The 27,423-nt window shown below is 40.0% G+C and overlaps 1 protein-coding gene across 1 annotated transcript; it reads left to right on the top strand.

Moving 5' to 3' along the window:
* Positions 1–6,059: 6,059 nt before the first annotated feature.
* Positions 6,060–7,010, top strand: LOC142170458 (uncharacterized). Its single transcript, XM_075232375.1, has one exon. It carries the CDS (start codon positions 6,060–6,062, stop codon positions 7,008–7,010), a length of 951 nt encoding a protein of 316 aa, XP_075088476.1.
* The last annotated feature ends 20,413 nt before the right edge of the window (positions 7,011–27,423 follow it).

Below are 27,423 nucleotides of genomic sequence, written 5' to 3'. Positions count from 1 at the left end.
CGGCTATGTGCCCGGTTAACCTCTGAACGGCTTGACATTGTCCACTACGGTAATGTCCTATATGGCCTTGATTTTATCGAGATTGATCTCGATTCCTCGGTTGGACCCCATGAATCCGAGAAATTTTCCAGACCCGACTCGATCCGGGTTCAGCTTCATATTGTACTTCTTCAATATGTTGAAGGTTTCTTGAAAATGCTTCAAATGATCTATACTTACAGGGAATTAACCAACATATCATCAATAGAAACTTCCATTGATTTTCCTATCAATTCTTCGAACATCTGATTTACTAGGAGTTGGTAAGTGGCACAGGCATTTTTAGTCCAAATGGCATCACGTTATAGCAGTAGGTGTCGTACTTGGTAAGAAGGACGTTTTTCCTGATCGCCTAGGTCCATCCGAATTTGGTTGTACCTGGAATCAGCGCCGATAAAACTGAGGATCTCATGGACAACCGTCGCATCGATCATGTAGTCAATGTTGGGCCAATGGAAAGAGTCCTTGGGACGTGCCCTATTCAAATCTTTATAATCTAAGCACATTCTTAATTTATTACCCTTTTTAGGGACTACCACTATGTTTGCTAACCAATACGGGTATTTAACTTCCCGAATGGACCCTATTTTAAGGAGTTTAGATACCTCGTCTTTGATGAATGCATTCTTGACTGAGGCCTCCTTTTCTGTTTGACCAGATGGAACTTCGGGTCCATGCTCAGCTTGTGAGTGGTTATTTTCGGCGGGATCCCTGTCATATTAAGGTGGGACCAAGCGAAACAATCTATGTTATCTATAAGGAATTTAATGAGTTTTTTCCTAAGCTCGGGACTTAACCCCGTGCCCAGGTATACCTTATGATCGGGCGAGTGCTCGATCAATATGACTTGATCCAGTTCTTCGATCGTTGATTTAGTGGCGTTGGAATCATCGGGGGCTATGAAAGACCTAGGAACCCCGTAGTCGTCGTCTTCACCCATCCCCTGCCTTTCCGGTTGGGTCGGGGCCGATGTAGGTAATTGCTATTTGGTTTCTTCCTTGGAGACCGAACCCATCCTTTAGTGTTGAAAGTGCAAATATCGGGATCACCTATTCGACCGCGAACATCTCCTTTGCGGTGTTGTTCGCTGTAATTTATTTTTATCCCTCCTGGTGTTGGGAATTTCAACACCTAGTGCAGCGTCAAGGGTACTACCCTCATGTTTTGAATCCACGATCTCCCGAACAGAGCATTGTACCTCATATCTCCTTCGATCACATAGAACTTGGTTTCCTGAATGGTTCCAGCGGTGTTCACCAGTAATATTATCTCCCCCTTTGTGGTCTCACATACCATGTTGAATTAGCTTAGAACTCGGACTGCAGGCACGATTTGCTCTTGTAGACCGAGCTGCTCTATGACCCTCGATCTGATGATATTGGCGGGGCTATCTGGATTAATTAATACACGCTTAACTCGAAATTTATTTATGTGTACAGATATTACCAGTGCATCGTTGTGAGGCTGCACGATGCCTTTAGTATCCTCGTCGTTGAAAGACAAGGTTCCTTCTTTCACATAATCTCAAGTCTATTTTTCCCTTATGATAGATACTTTGGTGCGCTTTAATATTGGCCCCTGGGAACGTCGACCCCACTGATGATCATGTTAATGACGTGTTGAGGTTCCTCATCCTCGATCTACTTACTAGAATCTCTATTCCTGAAATGGTTTTTGGCTCGATCGCTAAGGAACTCTCGGAGATGTCCGTTGTTGAATATCCATTTTTTTAGCTCCTCGAGCATCTTTATGATCTCGGGTTTAGTCCCCAGTTCATTTTCATTTGGCCTCTCCGTGACCTGTCCACTTCTGCGAGTGATGTCCCGAGATGGCTCGGGCTCAATTCTGCTTGGGGCACGACTTTAGTTCTGCAGTTGGGCTATCGCTGCCTGTTGAGCCGTAACATTTTGAAGATTACCCGCAAGTTGATCACAACACCTTCACCGTCGTGCGTATTTTGGGCAATCGATTGGACTTCCTTGCGGATGCTGTTCTCAGGATCGGTAGGCAAATTCGCATTGATAGCCACATACGAGCTAGGTCGATCGGGTTCGTGGCTGGAACCCTGTTGAGATCGACAGGGGGAACCACGTTACCGGGTGCTATATTGTTGTTCTCGCCATGGTGGCCGGACTCAGGATCCACGTTTAGAGGGGCAGATTGGGAGTTCGATATTTCAAACTTTGACCTAAAATTAAAGACACTCCAAAGAAGAAGTGTAAAGTAGGTTGTGTTATGGAAATTTGTATCAATTGCCACTATTATCCTTAGCCCCACGGTGGGGCCCAAACTGTTTACCCTTAAAATTGGATAATAATTAAATGTGTAAGTGGTTTTAAGGATATGCGGATTAATTTGATGCAAGATGATAAATTGAGTTAGAATGAACAACTAAAGGTACAGTAAATTAAAACCATGCAAGGGGGATGATTCCAGCCTTAGTGTAACGTTCACCTTCGGTCTGGGCTCACAGTGGCCAATATTGAGGAGCAAGAAAAAGAGCTTTTGATAACAGTAAAAATAGTAGTATATTGCTTTTTGAATACGTGTAACAATGTGTCTAATGAATTATCAAGCCCCTTTTTATATAGCAGTGGAGTCCTACTCTAGGTATAACTCCATAAAAGGTAAAAAAATCTTTTGTTTAACCGATTGCCGGTTCTTCATCGATATGTGCCGGGATCCACGTCGTGTTATCCGGTCGATCGCGGATATCACGACCTTCTGTTGATTGTGCTTGATTGCCCGATAATACTCCCCAAAGCCTTTCACGGTTAGGACCAATCCCCGATCATGACTCCATACTTTCGAGGGTGGGTGTCATGCTCCTGGACTCTGACTCGATGAGATCCTAGCCTTGATTCCGGTCTCTTATCATCATGTCTCGAGCTTAGTTTATCTTATGAGAGACCGGAGTATACCAGGGGCCAATTTACCCGTATACAATATCTGTAAGTCTAATTCAAATGGGTTTTTTAAGATGCCGTAAATGATGAGATTTGTGTTAAGACTTTAACTCCACCTAATTTTTCCTTCTTTGACGACCAAGGTTTTTGCACTTCAAAGCAGGAGGTGTTTGCTAACCTTATAAGTCGATCAAATTAACTTTAAGTATTTTTTTTAATTTATTTATGCGTTTGCTAAAAATAAAAAATTTTATAAGTCAAAATAAGCGATAAGCCATAAGTTGGTCTATCTCTATCTTATAAGTACTTTAGATTTGACAAATATTTTTACTATTCTACCCTAATATTACTTTGTAATTTCCAAAATGCCCGTACTGAAATAAAATCCTTCACTCTCCATGACTTCATTCTCTCACCTTTTTCAAGACTTCTCGTAAAATTTACCAAGACTCAATCTATTTATAAAATTGAGAATAAAAGAGTAAATTTTTTGTAAATTATACAGTGCCGGTAATAAAAAATATGGGTGAAAATTAAATAGAGGAAAATTTTATAATAAATTCCTAAAATTTATTTATTTATACTTTACATGAATTTTAATTACAATTGAAAAAAATTCTATTAATAACAAACAAAACTCAAAAAGCTATATATACAATAGAGAATAATAGAAATGTGGAACATAAAATCACACAACCCACACCAACATATATTTTATGCATCTTAATTCTCAGTTATCAAAATAATAATAATAATAATAATAATAATAATAATAATAATAATAATAATAATAATAATAATAAAAAAAAAGAGAGAAATCATTTTATAATAAATTCATAATATGATTATTCTACTTATAATACTAATTTTAGTCTATGCGTGTTGCACGTTTAGATGTTTTGAATGAGTAATTTTTAAAAAATTACATAAATATTTTTAAAACTATATTTGAGTTTAGAATAAAACTGTAATCTCCTTTTGATGAAAATACAACACGTAAGAAAATAACATAGACAGACCCGCTGACCCTTAAAATAGGGAATCATCACACGTAAAGTTGGCTTTAGACTACTCAAATTTAAAATGACTCATTATACCTTCTTGTATATGGAAGTATTCGTTAGGTCCAATTATTATATAACGTGGTCGCACACCGCGTTTTAAAAAACGAGGGTGTGAGGCGGGGGCATTTATTTAGTACGGGGCAGGGCAAAAGTCACGAAACATAGGACATAAGCCCTACTGATCTATAATTTTTTAATTTTATGAATTAATAATATAACATTATAACATAAAAAAATATAAAAGATACATTACAAGTTTAAAAAAACTAAAAACAAATTAAAGAAACTTATATAAGATGAAATATCTGGCATGTTTACAAGTATAAATAATGCAATATTGATAAAGTTACTATGAAATATAAATTAACTACATCTTCTTAACTTTCAAGCAAGTAAAAATCATAATTTCTTAAAAACTATTATCACACTACAAATTTTACCCCCTTAAAAGTAAATACTCAAATATACAAATAAAGCAGTGTTGATGGATAATATACAAATAAAGCAGTTAACTATAAACCTCTTATTGTTTGTTCCAAATAACGCAGGATTTGTAGAAGGAAGAAGTCTTGTAGAGAATGTATTGCTTACTAGATATGACAAAAGCATATGGCAGATTATCTTGGCTGTTTTTAACAAAGGTGCCAAGGAAGATGAGTTTTGCGGAGAGATTTATTGGGTTGGTGTTTGGAATAATTTCCAATAATTGGTACTCAGTTCTTATAAATGGACAACCACAAGGTTTTTTCAAATCAACTAGAGGGGTGAAACAAGGGGATCCACTATCGCCTTCCTTATTCATACTTGCAGCTGAAGCATTATCAAGAGGGTTATATGCTGTACATTTGAACCACCGTTTTCGTGGTTTCGGAATGCCTAAGTGGAGTCCCAAGACAAATCATTTGGCCTATGCCGATGATACCATCATATTCTCATCTTCCGATGAAAATTCTCTTCAATTGATCATGGAGGTGTTGAGGGCTTATGAAATAGCATCCGGTCAACTAATAAACAAAGCCAAGTCTGCAATATTCATGCACCATTCTAGTAGTGATGTTGTGATCAGAAAGGTTGAAGGGATTACAGGGATTGGAAGGCAAGATTTCCCTTTCATATATCTTGGATGCCTGTTCTTTTACTCTAGAAGAAAGATGGATTATTACCAAGGACTTATAAACAAAGTCCTTGACAAATTGCAGTCTTGGAAAGGAAAATTACTGTCCATTGGAGGAAGGGCTGTATTGATTGCTCATGTATTGCAAAGCATGCCCATTCATTTGTTATCGGCAGTAAATCCACCTGCATTTGTGATAAACAAGCTCCACAGGCTATTTGCTAGGTTCTTTTGGAGCAATTCAGTTGATGGAAAAGCTAGGCATTGGGCCTCTTGGGATACTCTATGTTTGCCTAATGATGAAGGAGGTGTAGGGTTTAGATCACTACATGATACTGCTACAGCACTATTCTGTAAACTATGGTGGAATTTTCGGACAAAACCTTCACTTTGGACTTCGTTCATGTGTCAAAAGTATTGCAAGAAATTAAGTGCACTGGTTGTTACTTGGAAGGGTGGTTCTCATATTTGGAGAAAAATGCTAGAATGTAGGGATCCTGTGGATCATCTGATTGAATGGAAGCTTAAAATGGGATCTTCCCTTTTTTGGCTTGATAACTGGACTAGCCTAGGCTCTCTTTACTTTGTCACACATACTGATTTCTTTTGTGATGAAACTATACAAAATGTATATGATGTGGTGAATAATGAAGGCTGGGATGTCGAGAAATTGTACGATTTATTGCCTGAGGAGCTAGCTACACACATTCTGGACAAAATAGACCCTCCATCTTCTTCTAATATTCTGGATAAACCAGTTTGGAACTTGGAAACAAAGGGGAGTTTCAATGCTAAAACAGCCTGGGAATATCTGAGAAAAAGAAAGGGTACAGCCATTACTTATAAAACATGTGGGTGAAGGGACTACCCTTTAAGATCTCCTTCATGTGGAAATTGTGGAAAGGCAGGCTACCCCTGGATGATGCAATAAGGAGGATGGGGTACAGTTTCCCTTCGAAGTGCTGGTGTTGTGTGAGACCAGAGGAGGAATCAGTAGCACATGTATTTTTTACATCATATGCAGCAAAGAAAGTATGGACATATTTCTTCTCGTATGCAGGTCTATCTTTTGAGGGACTAAGCTTACAACAAGCTATTGTTCGATGCTGGTCAGTGGAGGTAATCCCACGCCTTAAACCAATTTTTCAAGCCTTACCCTGCATCATTGTTTGGGAGTTATGGAAAAGAAGAAATAGCAATAAGCATGACGATCCTGTATCGATCAATAGGGTAGTGCATCAGATTTGTACTACAATCCAATCTCTGGTCAAGGTAAGAAAGTCAGGCATTAGATATGTCCCACAAAGATGGCCAGATGTGCTCCATATGATGGAAAACTATATGCCTAGACTGAGGGTTACTAAGGTGACTTGGGAATTCCCTATAGCTGGATGGACTAAGATCAATAGCGATGGAGCATCAAGGGGAAACCCAGGCAGGAGTTCAATAGGATTTTGCTTGAGAAATGAGCAAGGGGACTTAATATATGCAGTGGGGAAGGAGATAGATGAAACAACAAACACACAAGCGGAGGCAAGAGCAATTTTAGAGGCATTGAGATACTGTACCAATATTGGTATATCTCAAATATGGCTTGAAACAGATTCCATACTACTGAAAAATACCATAGAGGGAAATTGGAAACCTCCTTGGATCATAGAGGAGGAAGTTGAAGAAATAAAGGAGATGATACGTAGGTGTAATGGAAGAGTGTCTCATATTTATAGGGAAGGCAATAAACTGGCTGATCACTTGGCTAACTATGCACTCAATATGGGGAATCTGGAATGCCATGAACTTCAGCACCTGGATACAAAAGGAAGAAGACTAGTGAATGTAGACAAACTTCGATGCCCAAACTTGAAAATCAAAGTAGTAAGAAGTTAGCAGTGATGGGGAGAAGAAGTGAAAGAATTGAGGAAATGAAAGATGTGATGTTGCCAAAGAAAACACTGAAGGAAGCAGAAATGCACAGAAGATATAATGATCAATGGGCGGAGCTCATGGGCTTCTTTATTTATAATAACATTGTTTGTTATTTTGCAGGAAATGCTACTGTTTCATTGCCAATCTTGATACTACAGGAACATAACAGCTGGGGGACTTCTCGTCAAATAAATGTGTCAACAATCAACGAGGCAATACACGAGATGGCAGGCAAAGAATGCACATTTGATGAGATATTCAATCAACATAGAAGAAGCAAGAGCAAGGTGGGAAGTTCTTGGAGGGAAGGATGTCGAGGTCTATTTGGAAACAGTCTCTACCCAGGGTAGTGGTAAGGTTTGCGTACACACGACCCTCCCCCAGACCCCACTAAGTGAAATTATACTGGGTTGTTGTTGTTGTATAGAAGAAACAACAGTTTGAGAAAGAAGGAGCTGCAACAAGGGACACAGCAGGATATCAAATGCACAACATCGAAGGCACAGAAGAGAGGAGTACTAAAATACCAATCACCATCAACCTCAAGGATTGAAGAAGAACGCTGCAACACTTTTAATGAAATTCCAGTTGCTTCACTCGACTGGAAAGGAATTAAAATTAGACAAAGGGAGGGGATCGAGGAAAAAGCATCGATAGGAGAAAAAAGCTTAGAAGTATGGTTGCACTTGCCAAGGACATGGGTCCACATTGCAGACGTGAACCTTGGGACTTTAAAAAAAGGAACATTGGGTGGTGTTTTATGCACGCCTAAAGTTTGGGACAAAGCATGGGCAGTAGAACCTCATGCATTTTTTCTGCAAAATCTGGGCAGTGGTTCGACAACGATACATAAGGCACATGATTTATTGGATCATTTGGAGCAAGACCAAGCACAATTGACATGGGAGTGGAATTATAAAATGGAAGGATCATGCGGTACATATTGGATATCACAAGAAACGAAATGTTTGATCGTGTTAGAATAGAGCAAGGATTGTCGTTACACAAATTGAAGGAAGCAGCAAGTGCGAAAGGACTACTGATTGGTAATTCACACTCACAATGCATACACAATTGGGAAGATGATTAAGGATACAACAAAGCGACATTTTTTACTGCATCTAGTTGGAAAGACATATCATGGCTAGTTTTTATATCTCATTTGTCTTATCTTATTAGGTTACATAATGTAATATCAATGTTGAATGCAATATTCAATATTGATAATAGGGTCCATGTAGGTACCATAGTTTATTTCTTTCATCATCTAAGACCCCATGACATTGTATTTTATTTTTGATATTTATATATATAAAAATTAGCCCTAGACGCTTGCATAGTGGATTGCCAAAAAAAATTAAAAAAAAAATAACGCAGCTAAAAGTGATTAACAAATTTAAAGGGTTAATTAATACATAGAAGAAAAGAGTTTAAAGGGTTAACACATAGAAGACACCTAAACCATTCACGTTATACAATTTTTATACTTAAATTATGAGGTGTTGTTATTACCGCTTGGCAAAGATATTGCCTTCAGGATGTCTTAGAGTTTATCTGTGGTAATTTTTGTGATCCTGCCAGATTAGTTAAAAGAAAATTTTCTTTTTTGACCGAAAAAAGAAGAAGATATTTTCACTTTCACAGTAATGCAGGGCTTACCCATTTCATCTTCCATAGTGCTTATCTACCATAATATTTGTCTAAATTATATTTTTTTTTGTTAAAATATTTTCTGTCATCTAACTAAATACTAGAAAAAATAAGAAAATTATTCATTTTTTCCTTCATACCAAACACACCCTCTATCTTGCAATTTTTAACTTGTTAGCTCGGACAAATACATATTAAAGTTACAAATAGAGAGTTTCCTTATGATTAATTTTATGAAATTTGATATTCGGCTTAAAGTATGTGTATTTATATGCATGACGTATCGCATTTTACTCGTATTTTGTGGAATCTGAATGTGTAATGTAATGATTTATTCTAATTTGGGATATTTGGGTAGCGCCCCGTGCTACCCGTGGCACAGATTACAGATGCCAAAAATTTCCTGAGCTAGGGCTAGCGCTCCTTGCTACCCTGGGCGACGGAAAGTCTCCTATTTCGTGCGGGACGAGTCATTTCGGCCCTACACGCCCCCAAACGTATAAAAGGGGGCCTAAATCTTTTTTTTGGGGGGGGGGGGGGTCGAGGGGGAGGACGTTTTTTAGAGTAACTTATGATAAGGGAAGGCACTGAGCCACCGCGGAGGCCGGAATTCATCAGATTTCATCTTTCTTCCGTCAAACTTAGTAATTTTTCTGTATCTTTGTATGATTTGTTATTTTGCTACCATGTCCATGTGGAGCTAAACTTCACGTTCTAGGGTTGTAGTTCTTTTATGAATATTGTTATTTAGATATTAATTTTGATTTCTTAATTTATTGTATTAGTTTATTTATTCAATCCTGCGATTAATTATTTGATTTCTTGATCACTAATTAAATATTATCTATGAATTTAGAGTTGAATTCGAAAGTGGGAATTCTAGATTGCACATAGAATTGAGTAGAGCAAGTTCTTGAACCCGGGCATCGGGAAATGAATTCACGATTAGGATAGATATATGATAATTGCCTTTCTTGGTTATTATACAGGAATTATAAATGCATTCTTGTTGATTCTAACTCTATAGACATATACGCGTTGGGTTAGCTGGAATAGGCGAGTAGGAGATTGACAGATTCTTATGAGCAATATTAACCCCATCAACTAATAAATTGATAAATTAATTGGTCAATTCACTTGAAGAATATAATAGGATTGTTAGATAGCCCGTGACCTAGATCATATTCATTACATTGATATCATAAAAATCTGTTTATCCTTTATTCAAAGTGCATTATTTATTTTTCTTTATTTTAATTAGTTTAGAATCAAATATTTCTAGGTTTAAGTCTTGTTTAGATAATTATGATAGTCTAATTTAGTTAATAATACGTCCTCGTGAGTTCGACATCCGACTTTTAATCACTTTATTTCTTGACGACCGCATATACTTGCGTGTGCATTTTGCCGCAACAAGTTTTTGGCACCATTGTCAGGACTTAGAATTTGCTATTTTTCTAGAATAGACTTTTACTTATTATCTTTTCAAGTTTTTATTTTTAGTTTAGTTTAATATTACTTATTTTTACATGGCATCTTTAAATAAAAAGTGGTCGAATGCTAAATTGAGGAGCTGAAAAGGAGCTTATACGCCAAATTGAGGAGCTTAAAGTGGAGAGTCAATCATTCGACCATATTTTTATTGATGATGCCCATGTTGAGAAAGATACACTAGAGTTATATGAGGAAGTAGGTAATGTTGCACTTGATGACTCTAGTGTGCGTATATATGAGAATGTAAATAGCAACGCAATTCTAGAGTTTGGGAGTATTAGTCCTTGTTCCATTCATTCTTTGACATTTTATTTGGATGATGACATGGAAATCGAGTCATATGAGCCTTTGGAGGAGTCAACTGTAACGACCCGACCGGTCGTTTTGAGCTCTAGCGCGTCGTTCAGCAGTCTGAGGCCGTGAGCAGCCTCATTTCAGGTATTATGACTTGTGCGAGTGGTCGGAATTGGATTTCGGGAAGTGTAGAGTTGATTTGGAAAGAGAATTCTCATTTTGGAAGCTTAAAGTTGAAGGAAGTAACTAAGATTGGATTTCAGAGTAAACGACCTCGTAATGGGGATCTGAAGGTTCCAGTAGGTTCGTATGATGATTTAGGACTTGGGTGTATGCCCTGATTGGGTTTTGGATGACCCGGGAGCGTTTTGGCGCCTATTGTGGAAGTTAGCATTTTGGAAGAAATTTCATAAGTTTGGCTTGAAGTGTATTTTAGTGTTTTTGATGTCCGTTTGGGATTCCAAGTCTGAGAATAGCTCTGTATGGTGATTCCGGAGTTGGGAGCGCGATCGAAAGTGAATTCGGAGGTCCGTAGGTCATTTTGAAGCCATTTGGCTAAAGATAGAAATTTGAAGGTTTTTGAGAAGTTTGACCGGAAGTGGACTTTTTGATATCGGGGTCGGATTCTGATTCCGGAAGTTGGAGTAGGTCTGTAATGTCAAATATGACTTGTTTGCAAAATTTGAAGTCAATCGGACGTGATTTGGTAGGTTTCAGCATCGAATGTAGAAGCTTGAAATTTCAGAGTCATAAAGCTTGGATTGTAGGTTGATTCGTGATTTTAGCATTGTTTGATGTGATTTGAGGCCTCGAGCAAGTCCGTAATGTATTTTGGGACTGGTTAGTATGATTGGTTGGAGTCCCGAGGGCCTCGGATGGATTCTGGGTAGTGAACAGATCAAAATTTTGAATTTTGGATAGCTGAGGGGTCTGGTTACTGGTATAACCGCTTCTGCGGAGGGTTCACCGCAGAAGCGGTTAGGCGTGAAAAGGGTTGGGACAGCAGATGTGGTTGTTTGGCCGTAGATGTGGGACCGCACCTGCGGTGGAGAAGGCGCAGAAGTGGAGAAAGGGCAGCCTGGGAAGGACCGCAGATGCGGTAGTGGGTCCGCACCTGCGGAACCGTAGAAACGGTCGAGGGACCGCAGGTGCGGAAAGTGCTGAGGTAGTAAGGGTGTTAAAATCGGGGGTTTTGGCTATTTACTCTTGTTGGGGCAATTTTGGAGAGCTTCAAGAGGGGATTCTCTTCATCAATGGTAAGCTAACCCCACCTATCTTGAGTTAAATATATTGATTTTATACGGATTTGAGCATGAAATTTGTAGAAAACTTGTGGTTGAGGGAAAACCTAGAAAATTGATATTCTTGGAATTTGACCACAATTTTGGGTATGGAATTTAGAGAAAATTATGTATTTGAGTTCGTGAGGCTATGGGTAAACTTATTCTTCGAAAATTTTGGAAATTCGGGCACGTGGGCCCGAGGGCATTTTTGTCAACGTTTCGATAGGGGTTAGGAATTGCTATAAATTGGATTGTAATGAGTAATTGAGCATATATTAATGGATTTGCATGATTATTGGCTATTTTTGGAGCATTGTGCATTTATTCGAGTCTTCAGAAGAGTGTGGAATGGCGGTTATGGATCTTCGGGGCGAGGTGAGTCTCTTTTCTAACCTTGTAAGAGGGAATTGCCCCCATAGGTGAATTAATTGGTTATGTGCTCCTATTTGTGGGGGCTACGTATGCATGAGGTGACGAGAGTCCGTACGTAGATACTATTATGTTATTGTCCGAGTAGTCTAGGACCTAAAAGCATGCTATACTTTGAATATCTGTAATCCTTATTGACAATTGATTGTTTAAATCCTATCGAATTAGTAAATGAATTTCTAAAAAGATTCAAACTTCATTTTCTTAAGTTGTTAAAAGAGAATTGTCTTTTCTTTGGATAATTGTTCTATATTGACTTCTTGATTGACTGTCCGTGTGTGTTTATTTCTGGAATGGACCGAACGCCTCGGCAGATTAAATAGATGCATCTATGGTTCATGTCGTTGACCCTCGGCAGTGCACAGTTTAAATATTATTGGATCGGGCCGTACGACCTCGGCATGATTTGCGCATGCTTTTATTGCTTGCCTTGAAACTTATTGAAGTTATTGTTGCCTTTCCCCGGCTTATGAAATTATGTTTAAATGATGAAGAGAAATTTGAAAATTTTCTATAAAAGAAAGAATTGCTTACTTGCTTCATTCCATTGAATTATAATCATGTCTATAAAAATCCCAGATTTACTACATTATTGATATAACATTATTGGACCACTATTAAGTGTCGAAGTCGACCTCTTGTCTCTACTTTTTCGAGATTAGACGGGATACTCATTGGGTACACGTTATTTTCGTACTCATACTACACTTGTTATGCATTTTTGTTGCACAGGTTTATGTGGCTAGTGGCTTATGGCATAGCGGCATGGTTGATACGGAGACTTAGGTGAGTTGTACTTCTCGAGGCGACCCGCAACCAGCAGAGTCTCTTTCAATTTTTCTGTATTTATTTTCGGTCCAATATCGTATTCCTGACGGTTGTTGTATTATATTATTTCCTAGCAATTGTTCATGCACTTGTGACACCGGGTTCTGGGATGGTTATAGGATTGATCAATATTTAATTGGTTAAAGATATTTCCTTATTTCAATGCAATTCATGGTTATTTCTGTAAATTTCATTATTTGCTATTTAATGTAGAAAGAAAAAAATAATTTTTAAACAAATACAAAAAATTAAAATTTAATTAAGTATTTTGGTTGGCTTGCCTGACAGCGGTGTCCGGCGCCATCACGACCCTTAGTGGATTTTGGGTCGTGACATCAACGGATGAGGAACTAGATACCTACATTTTGAAATTTATTGTGCATGAAAGGCTTAATTACATTCCTCATCTAAAGGCCAATGAGTGTAGAGTGAAAAAATTAGTACTGGCCTGGTCGTATTTGTAGCCCCACCAAAGGAGCATAGTCGCAGACTGGATGCCATGTTAGAGATACAATTCATAAGTTCGAGGTGGAGGTAAAAAGTAGTTCAAGTCGTGCCCCGACGTTAAATTAGGCGCATGTTGGGAGGCAACTCAGCTTTACCGCTTTCTTTTATTTTTGTTTATTTTTTTTTATATTCTTGTAGTGTTATTTTATTTTGTAGGATTATGAGCATGGAAGAAAATCCACTGGAAGTGTGCAAAAGCGAGTCAGATGGTTGGAACTAGTGTGAGGTACTCACACAAAAGACTATCTTTGGGAGAAGTCTGAGTACCCCGTGAGCTGTTGTTGCTTCGACCTTTGGCCTTTCAGGGAGTTTCTTGTCCACCCTTGTTATTTTTACTTTAATTGTGTATTGGAGAAATTACACTCTTTTAAGTGTGGGGTGGAAGATTTTCTGTGGTTTGTATAGTATTATATTAGTATATTGTTAGTTTTTTTTTTGTCTTTTTATTGTTAGCTAGCTTCTTATTTTTAATAGCATAGTTAGCAGAATTAATGTTGTAGCATAGTACTAGTAGATTAATTAAAAAAAAATTAAAAACAGAAAATCGAAAAAATTGAAAAAATTTGGACTTTTCCTTACGATGGATCTCCTATGCAGCTTTTTTGAGGAATTAAAGTCTAAATAAATAAAAAAAATCCAAAAATATGTCTCTTTTATAGTAATAATCTCCATGGTTTTTCTTTGTGCCTTGGTTCTTTTCCATGGGATGTAGTTTGAATTGGGTAGTTTTTTTAATTTTTAGAGCAGATTAGGATTTTGGGAATAAATGGAGGAAGAAAGATGAGATTCCTAGGCACATTTGATTTGTTTGATACTAGCATATTTATGCTTTAGCATGTATAGTATCTTTCTTATGTCTTAAAATTCTATGACGCCTTGATGAATTGGACAACATGTTATTGATGCTTATGTCTCATTTTCTTGACTATTATTCACTTAGTGCTTAATACTTAATATCTCGTGGCTCCGTGAATACTTGTATTAGTTGAGAGTCAGAATGTGACCGTCCTTAGTGAGTCATGTGTCATATATGGTAAGATTTTTATGTAGTCCATTTATTGTACTTGTGACTAGACCTTGCCCGATATGTGAGTCGAAGGAAAAGTTTAGGTGATGCTCGGTTTGAAAAATAATTTTAGGCTTTCATTGATCTTTTTGAGCTTAAATGCTATCACAAATAAAATTTATCCCTAGCTAACCTTTTTGAGCCTATAGACTTTTGTTTGGCACCTGCATCACCAGCCTATACCCTTTTTTGTTCTTAATTGATATTATTTTGATCTTTTTATCTCTTAAAGAACTTTAATTGTAAAATGAGCACTAAAAGAAGTAAGAAGGTACTAAGTGTGGGGTGGCTTTTGAGTGGAACCAATGAAAGAAAAGAAGGTGCACTTATTTTTGTAAAAGAATACGCCACTAGTGAAAATTACAAAAGAGAAAAAATACAATAACAACAACAACATACCGAGTATATTCCCAACATGTGGGATAGTCTGTATGCAAATCTTACCCCTACATAATGAAGGTAGAGAGGTTGTTTCCAATAGATCCCCGGCTCGGAAAGAAGAAGAAGAAGGAAAGCAAGAAAGGAAGAGAGAAGAAAAAGATGGAGATAAATAATAAGTAGTACCAAATAATAACAACAGAGAATACAATACGTGAGGCAAACAAAACCACATAACGCAATTAAGATTTGAGAATATGAAGGGACATGCGTATTAAGACTATCAGTGAGCAACTAAGAAACTCTCAACCACCTACTAACCTTCTACCCTTATCCTCGACCTCCACACCCTCCTATCAAGGGTCGTGTCCTCAGTGAGCTGAAGCAGTGCCATGTCCTGCCTAATCACCTCTCCCCAACACTTCTTAGGCCTACCTCGACCTCTTCTCAAACTCTCCATGGCCAACCTCTCACACCTCCTAACGAGAGCTTTAATGATTCTCCTTTTAACATGTACGAACCATCTCAGCCTCGACTCTCGTATCTTGTCCTCCATGGAGGGTACTCCAACTTTGTCCCGGATAGTTTTATTTCTAATTTTATCTCTCCTGGTACACCCACACATCCATCTCAATATCTTCATTTCTGTTACTTTCATCTGCTGCACATGGGAGTTCTTGACTGGCCAACACTCAGCCCCATATAGTATAGTCGTTCGAATCACTACTCTATATAACTTACCCTTAGGTCTTGGTGGCACATTTTATCACATAAAATAACAGAAGCGAACCTCTCTTTCATCCATCCTACTCCGATGCGATGTGAGACATCTTTGTCAATCTCCCCATTACCTCGGATTATAGACCTGGGATACTTAAACTAGTTCTCTTGGGGATAACTTAAGCATCAAGCTTTACATCTACGTATGTTCCATGGGTCCCATCACTGAATTTGTACTCTAAGTATTCTGTTTTGTACCTGTTGCACTTGAAACCTTTAGACTCCAAGGTCTCTCTCCAAACATCCAGCCTCGCAACTCTGCCTCGTATCTCGTCGATCAACACTATATCAACGGAAAATAGAATGCACCAAGGCACCTCCCCTTGGATATGTCGCGATAGCACATCCATTGCCATGGCAAATAAAAACTGGCTAAGATCTGATCCCTGATGCAACCCCACGAAAATAGGAAAATGTTCCGAGTCACCTCCCACAGTCCTCACCCGAGTATTAGCACCATCATACATATCCTTAATCACCCTAGTGTACGCTACCGGAACACCGCTAACCTCCAAACAACTTCACATAACCTCCGTTGGGACTTTATCATACGCTTTATCAAGGTCAATAAACACCATATCTAAGTCCTTCTTCCTTTCCCTATACTGCTCCACTGATCTCCTCATCAGATGAATCACTTTTGTAGTCGAACACCCTGGCATATATAAATCTAAAATGGTTCTCGAAAATAAACACTCATCTCCTTACCATAGCCTCCACCACCCTCTCCCAAACCTTCATAGTGTGACTCAATAGCTTTATACCTCTACAGTTATTGCAATTTTGGATATCACCCTTATTAATATACAATTGAACCATCGTACTCCACCTTCATTCTTTGGGCATCTTCTTCGTCCTACAAATAACATTAAACAATACAGTGTGCCACTCCAAGCCTGCTCGCCCCGCTCTCTTCTAGAATTCCATCGGGATCTCATCTGGGTTTGTCACTCTGCCTCTACACATCTTACGCATCGCCATTCCACCTCATCTACCTTAATATGCCTATAAAATCCAAAATCCCGCCGACTCCCAGAGTGCTCCAACTAACATAGCATAATGCTCTCATCTCCTTCCTCGTTCAATAGTTTATGGAAGTATGTCTGCTATTTTCTTCTAATAAGTGCCTCGTCCATCAATACTTTTCCATCCTCGTCCTTGATGCACTTGACTTGGTCTAAGTCACAGACCTTCATCTCCCTTACCTTGGCCAATTGGTACGACTTCTTGTCTTTGCCTTTGCCCCCGAGCTCCTCGTACAAACGACCAAATGCCGCATTCTTAGCTCCCGTAACTGCTAACTTTGCCTCTTTCTTTGCCTTTTTAAAACACTCCCGATAAGTCCTTTCCTCCTCATATGTAGTCTCCACTAGCTTCAAATAAGAAGCTTCCTTAGCTTCCGTTTTACCTTGGACCTCTCCATTCTACCACCAGTCCCCTTTATTACCCCTAGAAAAGCCCTTCGTGACCCCTAAGACTTCTCTAGCAGCTTCCCTAATATAGTTCGCAGTCGTGATCCACATACTAGTCGCGTCCCCCCTACTCCTCCAGGTCCTCATAGCCATCAAATTCTCCTACAACTCTTTAGCTTTGTCCTTGGTCAAGTTACCCCACTTTAGGGGTGTACATTCGAATCGATTTATCGATTTATCGATTTCGATTTTGAAATTTTCCTTATCGATTTCGATTTCGATTTTGTACTCTTCGGTTATTGGTCTATCGATAAATCGATAAGATATACTAAAAAGACAACTATACTCTTATTCTATAATACCCTTTCAAGTGTTACAATTTACAAGAATTCTACCAATGAAATTTCACGTGGACAGAGCTGTTGAAGTTTCATTTAAAAGCTGAATATTATGGTTTGGTGTCAAATCTGAAAAGATAGAATAGCCGAAAATCTTAAAAAATAAGTAAATTTACACTAATTATTTTTAACAGTCAAGTTAGCAAGAGATTATCTTATCAAGTTAGCAAGAGATTATCTTAGCCCAATAAGATTTCTGAATATCACAGATATGTTTGTTTATTTTTCTAACAACATTTATTGGTAAACAAAACAAAATATTTTAAAAAAATATATTCCAAGAATTCTTTTTTAAGTTAAAACAACTAATGTAGTTTTAAAAGACAGCTATTCATACGTTCTCTTATATTTGTAGAAGATTAGCTTAGACTTTAAATCACAAAGTTAATATATTCGAAGTGAATTGCTTCCGGTAAATGTTGAGGAAGATTTAGATTTTCTCGAGACACTTGAGGAAGGTATGTATATTTTAATTAATTTTATTATATTGCTTAAGATAATTAAATAATATATTAATTGCTTGACTTGTTAATATATATTTTATTAGATTTTACTAATCTTGGCAAAGAAGCTTCCACCGACATTGTTTGCTAGAGTTTGTTAGCTGCTATGTAAGTTCTCAATTTTAAATAATATACTTGTAAAAGAATGTGATGTATTACAAAGTTCTTAATATTTTTCTTAATTTCTTCCAGGTTTAAAGGTTAGGACCTTTAGCAAGGGATACCACATTTAAGGAATGATCATATTTAAAGCTCAAGGGAATGAAGTTCAAATTAATGAAAAACAAAATTAGCCATGATGATGTATTTTGTATTTATATTTTTTTACCGTTGGAGTGTTGGTGGCATACATTTTGATCCCTTACTTTAGTTTCGTTACATGTGCTTGTTGATACAATTTTTATGTTATAAACGGTGTTCGTCTTATTTTAGCTTTTTTGTCCATATTAGTTAGGCGTGTTTATAGCAATATACTTTTTATGGAATCCCACAAATTTTCTTATTGGTGTAATCGATAACCGAATCGATATGCCCCAAAAATCGATAAATCAAAATCGAAAAAATCAAAACCTTATTGAAACGATAACAATAAGCATATGTACAAATCAATAATCAATAAGTAATTATCGATAAGGGTCAAAACCGAATCGATAAATCAAATGCACACCCCTACCCCACTTGATCTTAGGTTGCCTGCACAACGCCCTTTTCCTTCTACTCCTCTTGATTTCCAGGTCCATTACTAGGAGCCTATGTTGGGTCAAGAGGTGCTCACTAGGGATGACCCTGCAATCAATACATAGACCATTATCACATTTCCTGTAAAGAAGATAATCAATATGAATCTTGGCCATCGAATTCTAGAATGTGACTAGGTGGTCCTCTCTCTTCGGAAAACTCGAGTTGGCTATGGAAAGTGAAAGTCGTTTCGTTTAGTACGAGATCGCTTCACACCTCGCGGTGCTTACACCTCTCGCCTATCGAAGTTCTGTTCAAAAACCTCGTCCGAGAACTTGTATAGAGAAGGATTTCCCACGGCGCAGCAGTTCTTCCATACCAACTTAGCTGCCCGGCGCTGCTATTGGCATAACAACCGGTACACCATAGGTTAGCCCAACTCAGTCCTCTCGTACTAGGGTTGGCTCCTCGCAGTTCTCCCTTTAACACCAACGGTAGATAGGAACCAAACTGTCTCACGACGTTCTAAACCCAACTCACGTACCACTTGAATCGGCGAACAACCGAACCCTTGGGACCTTCTTCGTAAAAAGCTCTAGCAAATTCCAATAGTGACATACCTCCCTCGTTCCTATCCCAAAAACAAACCCTCCTTGCACATCATCATAACCCCTAGCACTAGCCCCAATATGCCCATTGAAATCTCCGCCAATGAACAACTTCTCGATGTGCGGGATACTACGCATCTCGTCTAAATCTTCTCGGATTTGCTTCTTGACCTGTAACGACCTAACTGGTCGTTTTGAGAGTTGTAGCCCCATTTCCCCCTTTCTACTTCTTTTTGTTTTCTTTAGCTATGTTATGATATGTCGGGTCAGTTGGTTCGGGCCTGGAGTGGTTTCGGAGAGGATTTGAGACACCTAGTCTCTTTGTGAGAAGCTTAAGTTGGAAAAGTCAACCGGATGTTGACTTATGTGTAAATGATATCTAATGTAAATTTTGATGGTTCTGTTAGCTCCGTTAGGTGATTTTGGACTTAGGAGAGCGTCCAGAATGTGATTTAGAGGGGCGTGGTAGAATTAGGTTTGAATTGGCGAAAGTTAGAATTTTGGTGATTTTGGCCGGCAGTGGAAAATTTTTCGGAATGGATTTCTAGATGTTAGAGTAGGTTTGTAGTATCATTTGTGATGTATGTGTAGAATTTGAGGTCATTTGGACATGGTTTGGTAGGTTTCGTCATCGTTTGCGGAATTTGGAAGTTTAGAAGCCTTAGGCTTGAATCCGAGTGTAATTTGGTGTTTTGATGTTGTTTTGGGTGGTTCGAAGGTTCGAATAAGTTCGTATATTGATATATGACTTGTTGGTATGTATAGTTGAGGTCCCGAGGGGCTTGGGATGATTTCAGATGGTTAACGGGGAGTTTGGAAATTGGAGGAGTTGTTGAAGTTGGAACTCAGCTGTCATAACCGTACCTTCAAAGTGGGAGCCATAGGTGCGAGCTCACAGAAGCGGAGAAGTAGCCGCAGATGCAAAAATGGAAGGCCAGGGCCGGGTCTACAGAAGCATAAGATTGGTCGCATCTGCGGGACCGTAGGTGCGAGACCTAGGGCGCAGATGCAGCTTTGAGGATTTAAGTGGTTTCCGCAGGTGTGAGGAGATGACCGCAGGTGCGAGGAGATGACCGCAGGTGTAGTTCCGTAGGAGTGGATATATGGCCACAGGTGCGAAAAACTTGGGAAGAAAGTATAAATAGCACACTTCGCAAATTTTGGTTCATTTCCACCATTTTCAAGTCGGTTTTTAGAGCTTTTGGAGTGATTTTGAATGGAGATTCAAGGGGTTTTCAGTGAGGTAAGTTCCTTGAGCTCTAATAATCCTATCTATGGTGTTTTCCCATTGTTTTATTAATTAATTAGTGGAAATTAGGGGTGAAGATGAGGTATTAGGGCTTGGGATTTTGGAGAGATTGATTTGGGGAGTTGAGGGACCAAATGGAGTCGGATTTTGATAAATTTTATATGTATGGAATCATGAGTGAATGGGCTTTCAAATTTTGTAATTTTTGTCGGATTTTGAGACGTGGGCCCGAGGGCCGGGTTTGAGCCGATTTCGGGTTTGGGGTCTAATTTAATAGTTTTCTTGTGGAATCCATTCCATTAGTGTATATTGATGGCATTGTTATGGTTGTAAATAGATTTAGAGCATTTACAGGCCCAGCTGAGAAGCAAGAGCATCACGAAGTAGAGATTTGATTGGTTTGAGGTAAGTAACGATTGTAAATCTGGTCCTGAGGGTATGAACCCTGGATTTTTGTATCATTTTACTATTTGGAGGTGGCGCACATGCTAGGTGATGGGCGTGTGGGCGTGCACCATTGGAGATTGTGACTTGGTCCGTCCCATAGCAACTATAAAGTTGCATATTTTGTTGAAACAATATGATTCTTATGTGTTTTAGAAAGAAGTTCTGTAAATCAGGCTGGATGCCATGTTTAGGCCTTATGCCAGTGTTGTTTGGACCCTTAGAGGTCTTTTCTTGCTATCCTCTCATTATTTTCGATTGGAAATCTATACTCAGTCATGTTTATACTTATTTACAGCATAACTCAGTCTCTATTACTCTGTGTTGATGCATCATATAAATGTTGTTGGACTGAATACCTTGTTTTCTGAGAGCCCGAGAGGCTGGAAAGGTTTATGACTGAGTGAGGCCGAGGGCCTGATTTGTGAGGATATTTATGGGATCGAGCTGCACACCACAACATGTTTGATATAGGTTGAGGGCTATGATTGGCTTGTTATAGTGCTTGGGTTGAAGGAGCCCCTCTGGAGTCTGCATACCCCTAGTGAGCATAGGTACCTACTGAGTGCAAGTGCCTAGTGCTGACTGATGGCGAGGTTTGCCCGAAGGGTTGTATACGAGCGATGGTAAGGTTTGCTCGAGGGGCTGTATATGAGCGATGTTTGCCCGAGGGGCTGTTTATGATTTCATCATTTTTGCTCACCTTTGCATTTAGCCTTTTTTAAAAACTGTTGAAAGATATTTTTAAAATGATTTTACTAGAACTGGATTTGAACAAGCTGATTTAGTTCAAACTATAGTTTTAAAAGCGTGTCATATTTTACTTTGTTTCTGTAATATGTACATTACTTGCATTATTGCTTCTAACTACTTCTCAATCTTTATTTACTGTTGTTACTTACTGAGTTGGCATACTCACATTACTCTCTGCACCTTGTGTGCAGATCCAGACATTTCTGGACACAGTAGCGGGTGTTGATTGTTCAGTTGCAGATCCATCGGAGTTAGGAAGGTATCTGTCTGGCGATCGCATCCCTGCTTTCCTACCTCTTTATCTTCCCTTAGTTCTGTTTAGTTATTTCCAGACTATGTTAGAGTTAATGTTGTCAGACGGTTACAGTAGATGCTCATGACTAGTGACACCCCGATGTCAGGCTTTCTTTCTGCACTTTTGATTTGATTTGAACTCCTTTATAAAGGTTTTATATTAAATAGCTTTAGAAATTATCTTTGAAATTAAAATATCAATTGGTTTTAAAATGTGTCGGCTTGCCTAGTACCATGATAGGAATCATCACAATAGGGTTAGTTTTTGGGTCGTGACAAGTTTGTATCAAAGCCGAGGTTACATAGGTCTCATGAGTCATAAGCGGTTTTAGTAGAGTCTTGTGGATCGGTACGGAGACGTTTGTACTTATCTTCTAGAGGCTGCATAACCTTTAGGAAATTCCACATTCTAGAATTCGTATCGTGCGAATATGTTGATACTGGTAACTAAACATTGTTATTATACTCTCTCATAGATGGTGAGGACACATGCTACCAGGCAGGACGGACAGCCACCAGTCAGGCCCGCGATAGGCTGAGGCCGCGGTCGAGGTCGTGGTAGGGGTAGAGGTGCAGCCCGTACGGCAGCCGGGGCAGTATCTGTAGACCCTCCAGTTGCTCCAGACCAGGTCCAAGTCGCAGATGCTCTAGCGGGTGGCCTTCAGGAGAGCTTCAGCGGGTCCAAGTCCAGATGATTCCTGGCCTTCAAGAGAGCCCAGATTTTATCAGTGTGTACTGGTCTTGCTTAGGCGGTCTCTCTCTCTATGGCTTCAACTACTTCTCACGCCAGGGGTGGGACTCAGAACCCCGCTACCAGCATACTGGAGCAGGTTATTCAGGGACTCCAGACACTGGGGGTGCCACCAGCCTAGCTAGTTAAAGTTGTTCAGGACTATGTGATTCCTGCTATGCCTGAGGATGAGCAGTGTAGATTAGAGAGGTTTAGGAGACTCTAGCCTCCATATTTTAGTAGTGCATAGGGTAAGGATGCTTAGGGTTTCTTGGATAATTGTCATAGGATACTCCGTACAGCAAGTATTCTGGAGACCAGTGGGGTCTCATTCACTACCTTCCAGTTCTTTAGGACTGCATTCAGTTGGTGGGAGGCTTACGAGAGGCGTAGGCCGATCGGCCGCACATCACCCCTTACTTGACAACAGTTCTCCATCATCTTTTTGGAGAATTTTGTACCTCGATCTCGCAAAGAGAAGTTGCACAGGCAGTTTAAGCAGTTTCATCAAAGTGATATATCTGTGATACAATATGAGATGCGATTCACGGAGTTGACCCGTCATGATATCTGGTTGGTTCCTACAGACAAGGAGAGGATTAAGAGGTTTATAGATGGCCTCACTTTTCAGCTGTGATTGCTTATGACCAGAGAGAGAGTGTCTGGTGCTACCTTTGATGAGGTCGTCGACATTGCTCGATAGATTGAGATAGTTCGTGGCCAGGAGAGGGTTGAGAGGGAGGCTAAGAGGCCTCATGGTTAGGGAGGATTCAGTGGTGCTCCTCATAGGGGTCAGTTGTAGGACGACAGAGGTCGTCCATTTAGGCATGCTCAGTCAACTCGTCTAGTTCACCATGGTGCGTCATCGGGCCACGGTTCTCACAGTTCTCATCAAGGCCACTCATCACTTAGTGCCCTCCCAGCCTAGAGTTTGTCCCGTGCTCCATTAGTTCAAGGCTCCTTCATGCCAGGTTCTTTTACCAGTTATCCCGGTGCTTGGGGTTCCCTTTAGTTCCTGTCACCAGTACCAGGTGTTGTTTTAAGTGTGGGGAGTTTGGGCATATGTGTAGGCAGTGTCCTCATCGTCATAGGGGTCCGCCTCAGCAGAGAATTCAGCCGTCGACTTCAGCACCAGTTACTTCACCACCTGCCATGTCAGCTAGGGGTAGAGGTCAGTCAGCTAGGGGTGGAGACTCCAGCCTCAATATTTCAGTGGTGTAGAGGGTGAGTATGCTTAGGGTTTTTTGGATAAGTGTTAGAGGATACTCCGTACAACAAGCATTCTGGAGACAAGTGGGGTCTCATTCACTACCTTATAGTTCTCTGGGAATGCATTCAGTTGGTGGGAGGCTTACGAGAGGTATAGGTCGGTCGTCTGCACAATACCCCTTACTTGGCAGCAGTTCTCCGTCATCTTTTTGGAGAAGTTTGTACCTCGGTCCCGCAGAGAGAAGCTGTGTAGGCAGTTTGAGTAGCTTCATCAAGGTGATATGTTTGTGATGCAGTATGAGATGCGATTCACATAGTTGACCTGTCATGCTATTTGGTTGGTTCCCGTAGACAAGGAGAGGATTAGGATATTTATAGATGGCCTCACTTTTCAGCTGCGACTACTTATGAATAGAGAGAAAGTGTTTGGTGCTACTTTTGATGATGTCGTCGACATTGCTCGACAAATTGAGATGGTTCGTGGCCAGGAGAGGGTTGAGAGGGAGGCCAAGAGTACTCGTGGTCAGGAAGGATTCAGTGGTGCTCCTCATTGGGGTCTATTCCAGCACGGTAGAGGTCATCCATTCAGGCATGCTCAGTCAGCTCGCCCAATTCACCGGGGTGCGTCATCGGGCCATGGTTCTCACAGTTCTCATCAAGACCACTCATCACTTAGTGCCCTCTTAGCCTAGAGTTTGTCCCGTGCTCCATCAGTTCAAGGATCCTTCATGCCAGGTTCTTCTACCAGTTATCCCGGTGTTTGGGGTTCCCTTCAGTCCCCGTCACTAGCACCGAGGGGTTATTTTGAGTGTGGTGAGTTTGGACATATGTGGAAGCAGTGTCCTCGTCATTATGGGGGTCCGCCTCAGTAGACATTTCAGCCATCGACTTCAGTACCAGTTACTTTACCACTCGCCCAGTCAGCTAGGTGTGGAGGTTAGTCAACTAGGGGTCGCCCTAGAGGGGGAGGTCGATCAGGTGGTGGTCAGGCCCATTTCTACGCACTCCCAGCTAGACCAGATATTATTACTTCAGACGCTGTGATCATATGTATTATCTCAGTTTGCCACAGGGATGTCTTTGTATTATTTGATCCTGGTTCCACTTTTTCATATATGTCGTCATATTTTGCTCATTATTTAGATACGCCCTGTGGTTCTCTTATTTCTTCTGTTCTCATATCTACTCTTGTGGGCGATACTATTATTATGGACTGCGTATATTGGTCTTGTGTGGTGACTATTGGGGTTTTGAGACCCGAGTAGACCTTTTGCTATTCAGTATGGTTGATTTTGATATGATATTAGGTATGGATTGGTTATCTCCATGTCATGTTGTTCTAGATTGTCATGCTAAGATTGTGACGTTGGCTATGCCTGGGTTGCCATGCATTGAGTGGCGAGGTTCATTGGACTATGTTCCTAGTAGAGTGATTTCATTCTTGAAGGCCCGGCAAATGGTTAGGAAGCGGTGTCTTTCTTATTTGGCCTTTGTGAGGGATGCGAGTGCAGAGTCTCCTACTATTGATTATGTTACGGTAGTACATGACTTTTTGGATGTGTTTCCTACAGAGCTATCGAACATGCCACCTAATAGGGATATTGACTTCGGTATTGATTTGGTGCTGGGCACTCAGCCCATTTCTATTCCACCGTATTGTATAGCGCCAACGGAGTTAAAGGAATTAAAGGAGCAACTTCAGCAACTCCTTGATAAGGAGTTTATTTGGCCTAGTGTGTTACCTTGGGGGGCACCTATTCTATTTGTGAAGAAGAAAGATGGCATTATGAGAATGTGCATTGATTACAGGCAGTTGAACAAAGTCACAATCAAGAACAAGTATCATTTGCCCTGTACTGATGATTTATTTGACCATCTTTAGGGGGCGAGGGTGTTCTCCAAGATCGACTTGAGGTCAGGGTACCACCAATTGAAGATTAGGGACTCGGACATTCTTAAGATAGCTTTCAAGACCCGATATGGTCAATATGAGTTCCTTGTCATGTCTTTTGGGTTGACCAACACCCCAGCAGTGTTCATGCATTTGATGAACAGTGTGTTTTAGCCTTATCTCGACTCATTTGTTATTGTATTCACTAATGATATCCTGGTGTACTCTCGCAGCTAGGAGGAGCATGCCGAGCATTTGAAAGTTGTATTGCAGTGGCTGAAGGAGGAGAAACTTTATGCTAAATTCTCCAAGTGTGAGTTTTGGCTCAGTTCAGTGGTGTTCTTTGGGCACGTGGTGTCCAGCAAGGGTATTCAGGTTGATTCGAAGAAGATATAGGCGGTCCAGAGTTGCCCCAGACCATCCTCAGCCACAGAGATTCGTAGGTTTCTTGGTTTGTCTGGTTACTATCGATGGTTTGTGTAGGGATTTTCATCTATTGCATCACCATTGACCAAATTGACCTAAAAGGGTGCTTCTTTCAGGTGGTCGGGGTGAGTGTGAGGCGAGCTTTCAGATGCTCAAGAACGTCTTGACCATAGCTCCAATGTTAGTTCTTCTATCAGGTATATTGTGATGCTTCTCGGGTCAATATTGGATGTATGTTGATGTAGGAGGGTAGAGTGATTTCTTATGCTTCTCATCAGTTGAAGCCCCATGAGAAGAACTACCTCGTTCATGATTTGGAGTTGGACGCCATTGTTCACACATTGAAGATTTGGAGGCACTATCTCTATGGTGTGTCTTGTGAGGTGTTTACTGATCATCGTAGCCTACAACACTTGTTCAAGCAAAAGGATCTCAATTTGAGGTAGCGGAGATGGTTGGAGCTGCTAAAGGACTATGATATTACCATCTTGTACCATTTGGGAAAGGCCAATGTGGTGGTGATGCCTTGAGTAGAAAGGCAGTGACTATGGGTAGTCTTGCATTCCTTTCTATTAGTGAGAGACTTCTTGCAGTTTATATTCAGAACTTGGCCAATCGGTTTGCGAGATTGGATATTTCGAAGCCTAGTCAGGTCCTAGCTTGTGTGGTTTCTCGGTCTTCCCTATTTGATCCCATCAGAGAGCGCCAGTATGATGATCCTCATTTGTTAGTCCTCAAGAATAGATTTCAGCACGGTGATGCCAGAGATGTGACTATTGGTGATGACGGGGTATTGAGGATACAGGGCCGGTTATATGCTCCTAATGTGGATGGGCTACGGGAGTGGAATCTTGAGTAGGCCCATAGTTCACGGTATTCCATCCATCCAGGTGCCGCAAAGATGCATTAGGATTTGAAACAACACTATTGGTAGAGGCGGATGAAGAAGGATATAGTTGGGTTTGTAGCTCAGTGTCTCAACTGTCAGCAGGTTAAGTATAAGCATTAGAGACCGGGTGGCTTGCTTCAATAGATAGAGATCCAGAGAGGAAGTGGGAGCGGATCACCAT

The sequence above is a fragment of the Nicotiana tabacum genome, chromosome 16, assembly GCF_000715075.1.
Source record: "Nicotiana tabacum cultivar K326 chromosome 16, ASM71507v2, whole genome shotgun sequence".
In the NCBI taxonomy this organism is placed as follows: Eukaryota; Viridiplantae; Streptophyta; class Magnoliopsida; order Solanales; family Solanaceae; genus Nicotiana; species Nicotiana tabacum.
Note: the sequence above shows the minus strand (reverse complement) of the source record. Positions and strands in the feature narration are given on the sequence as shown.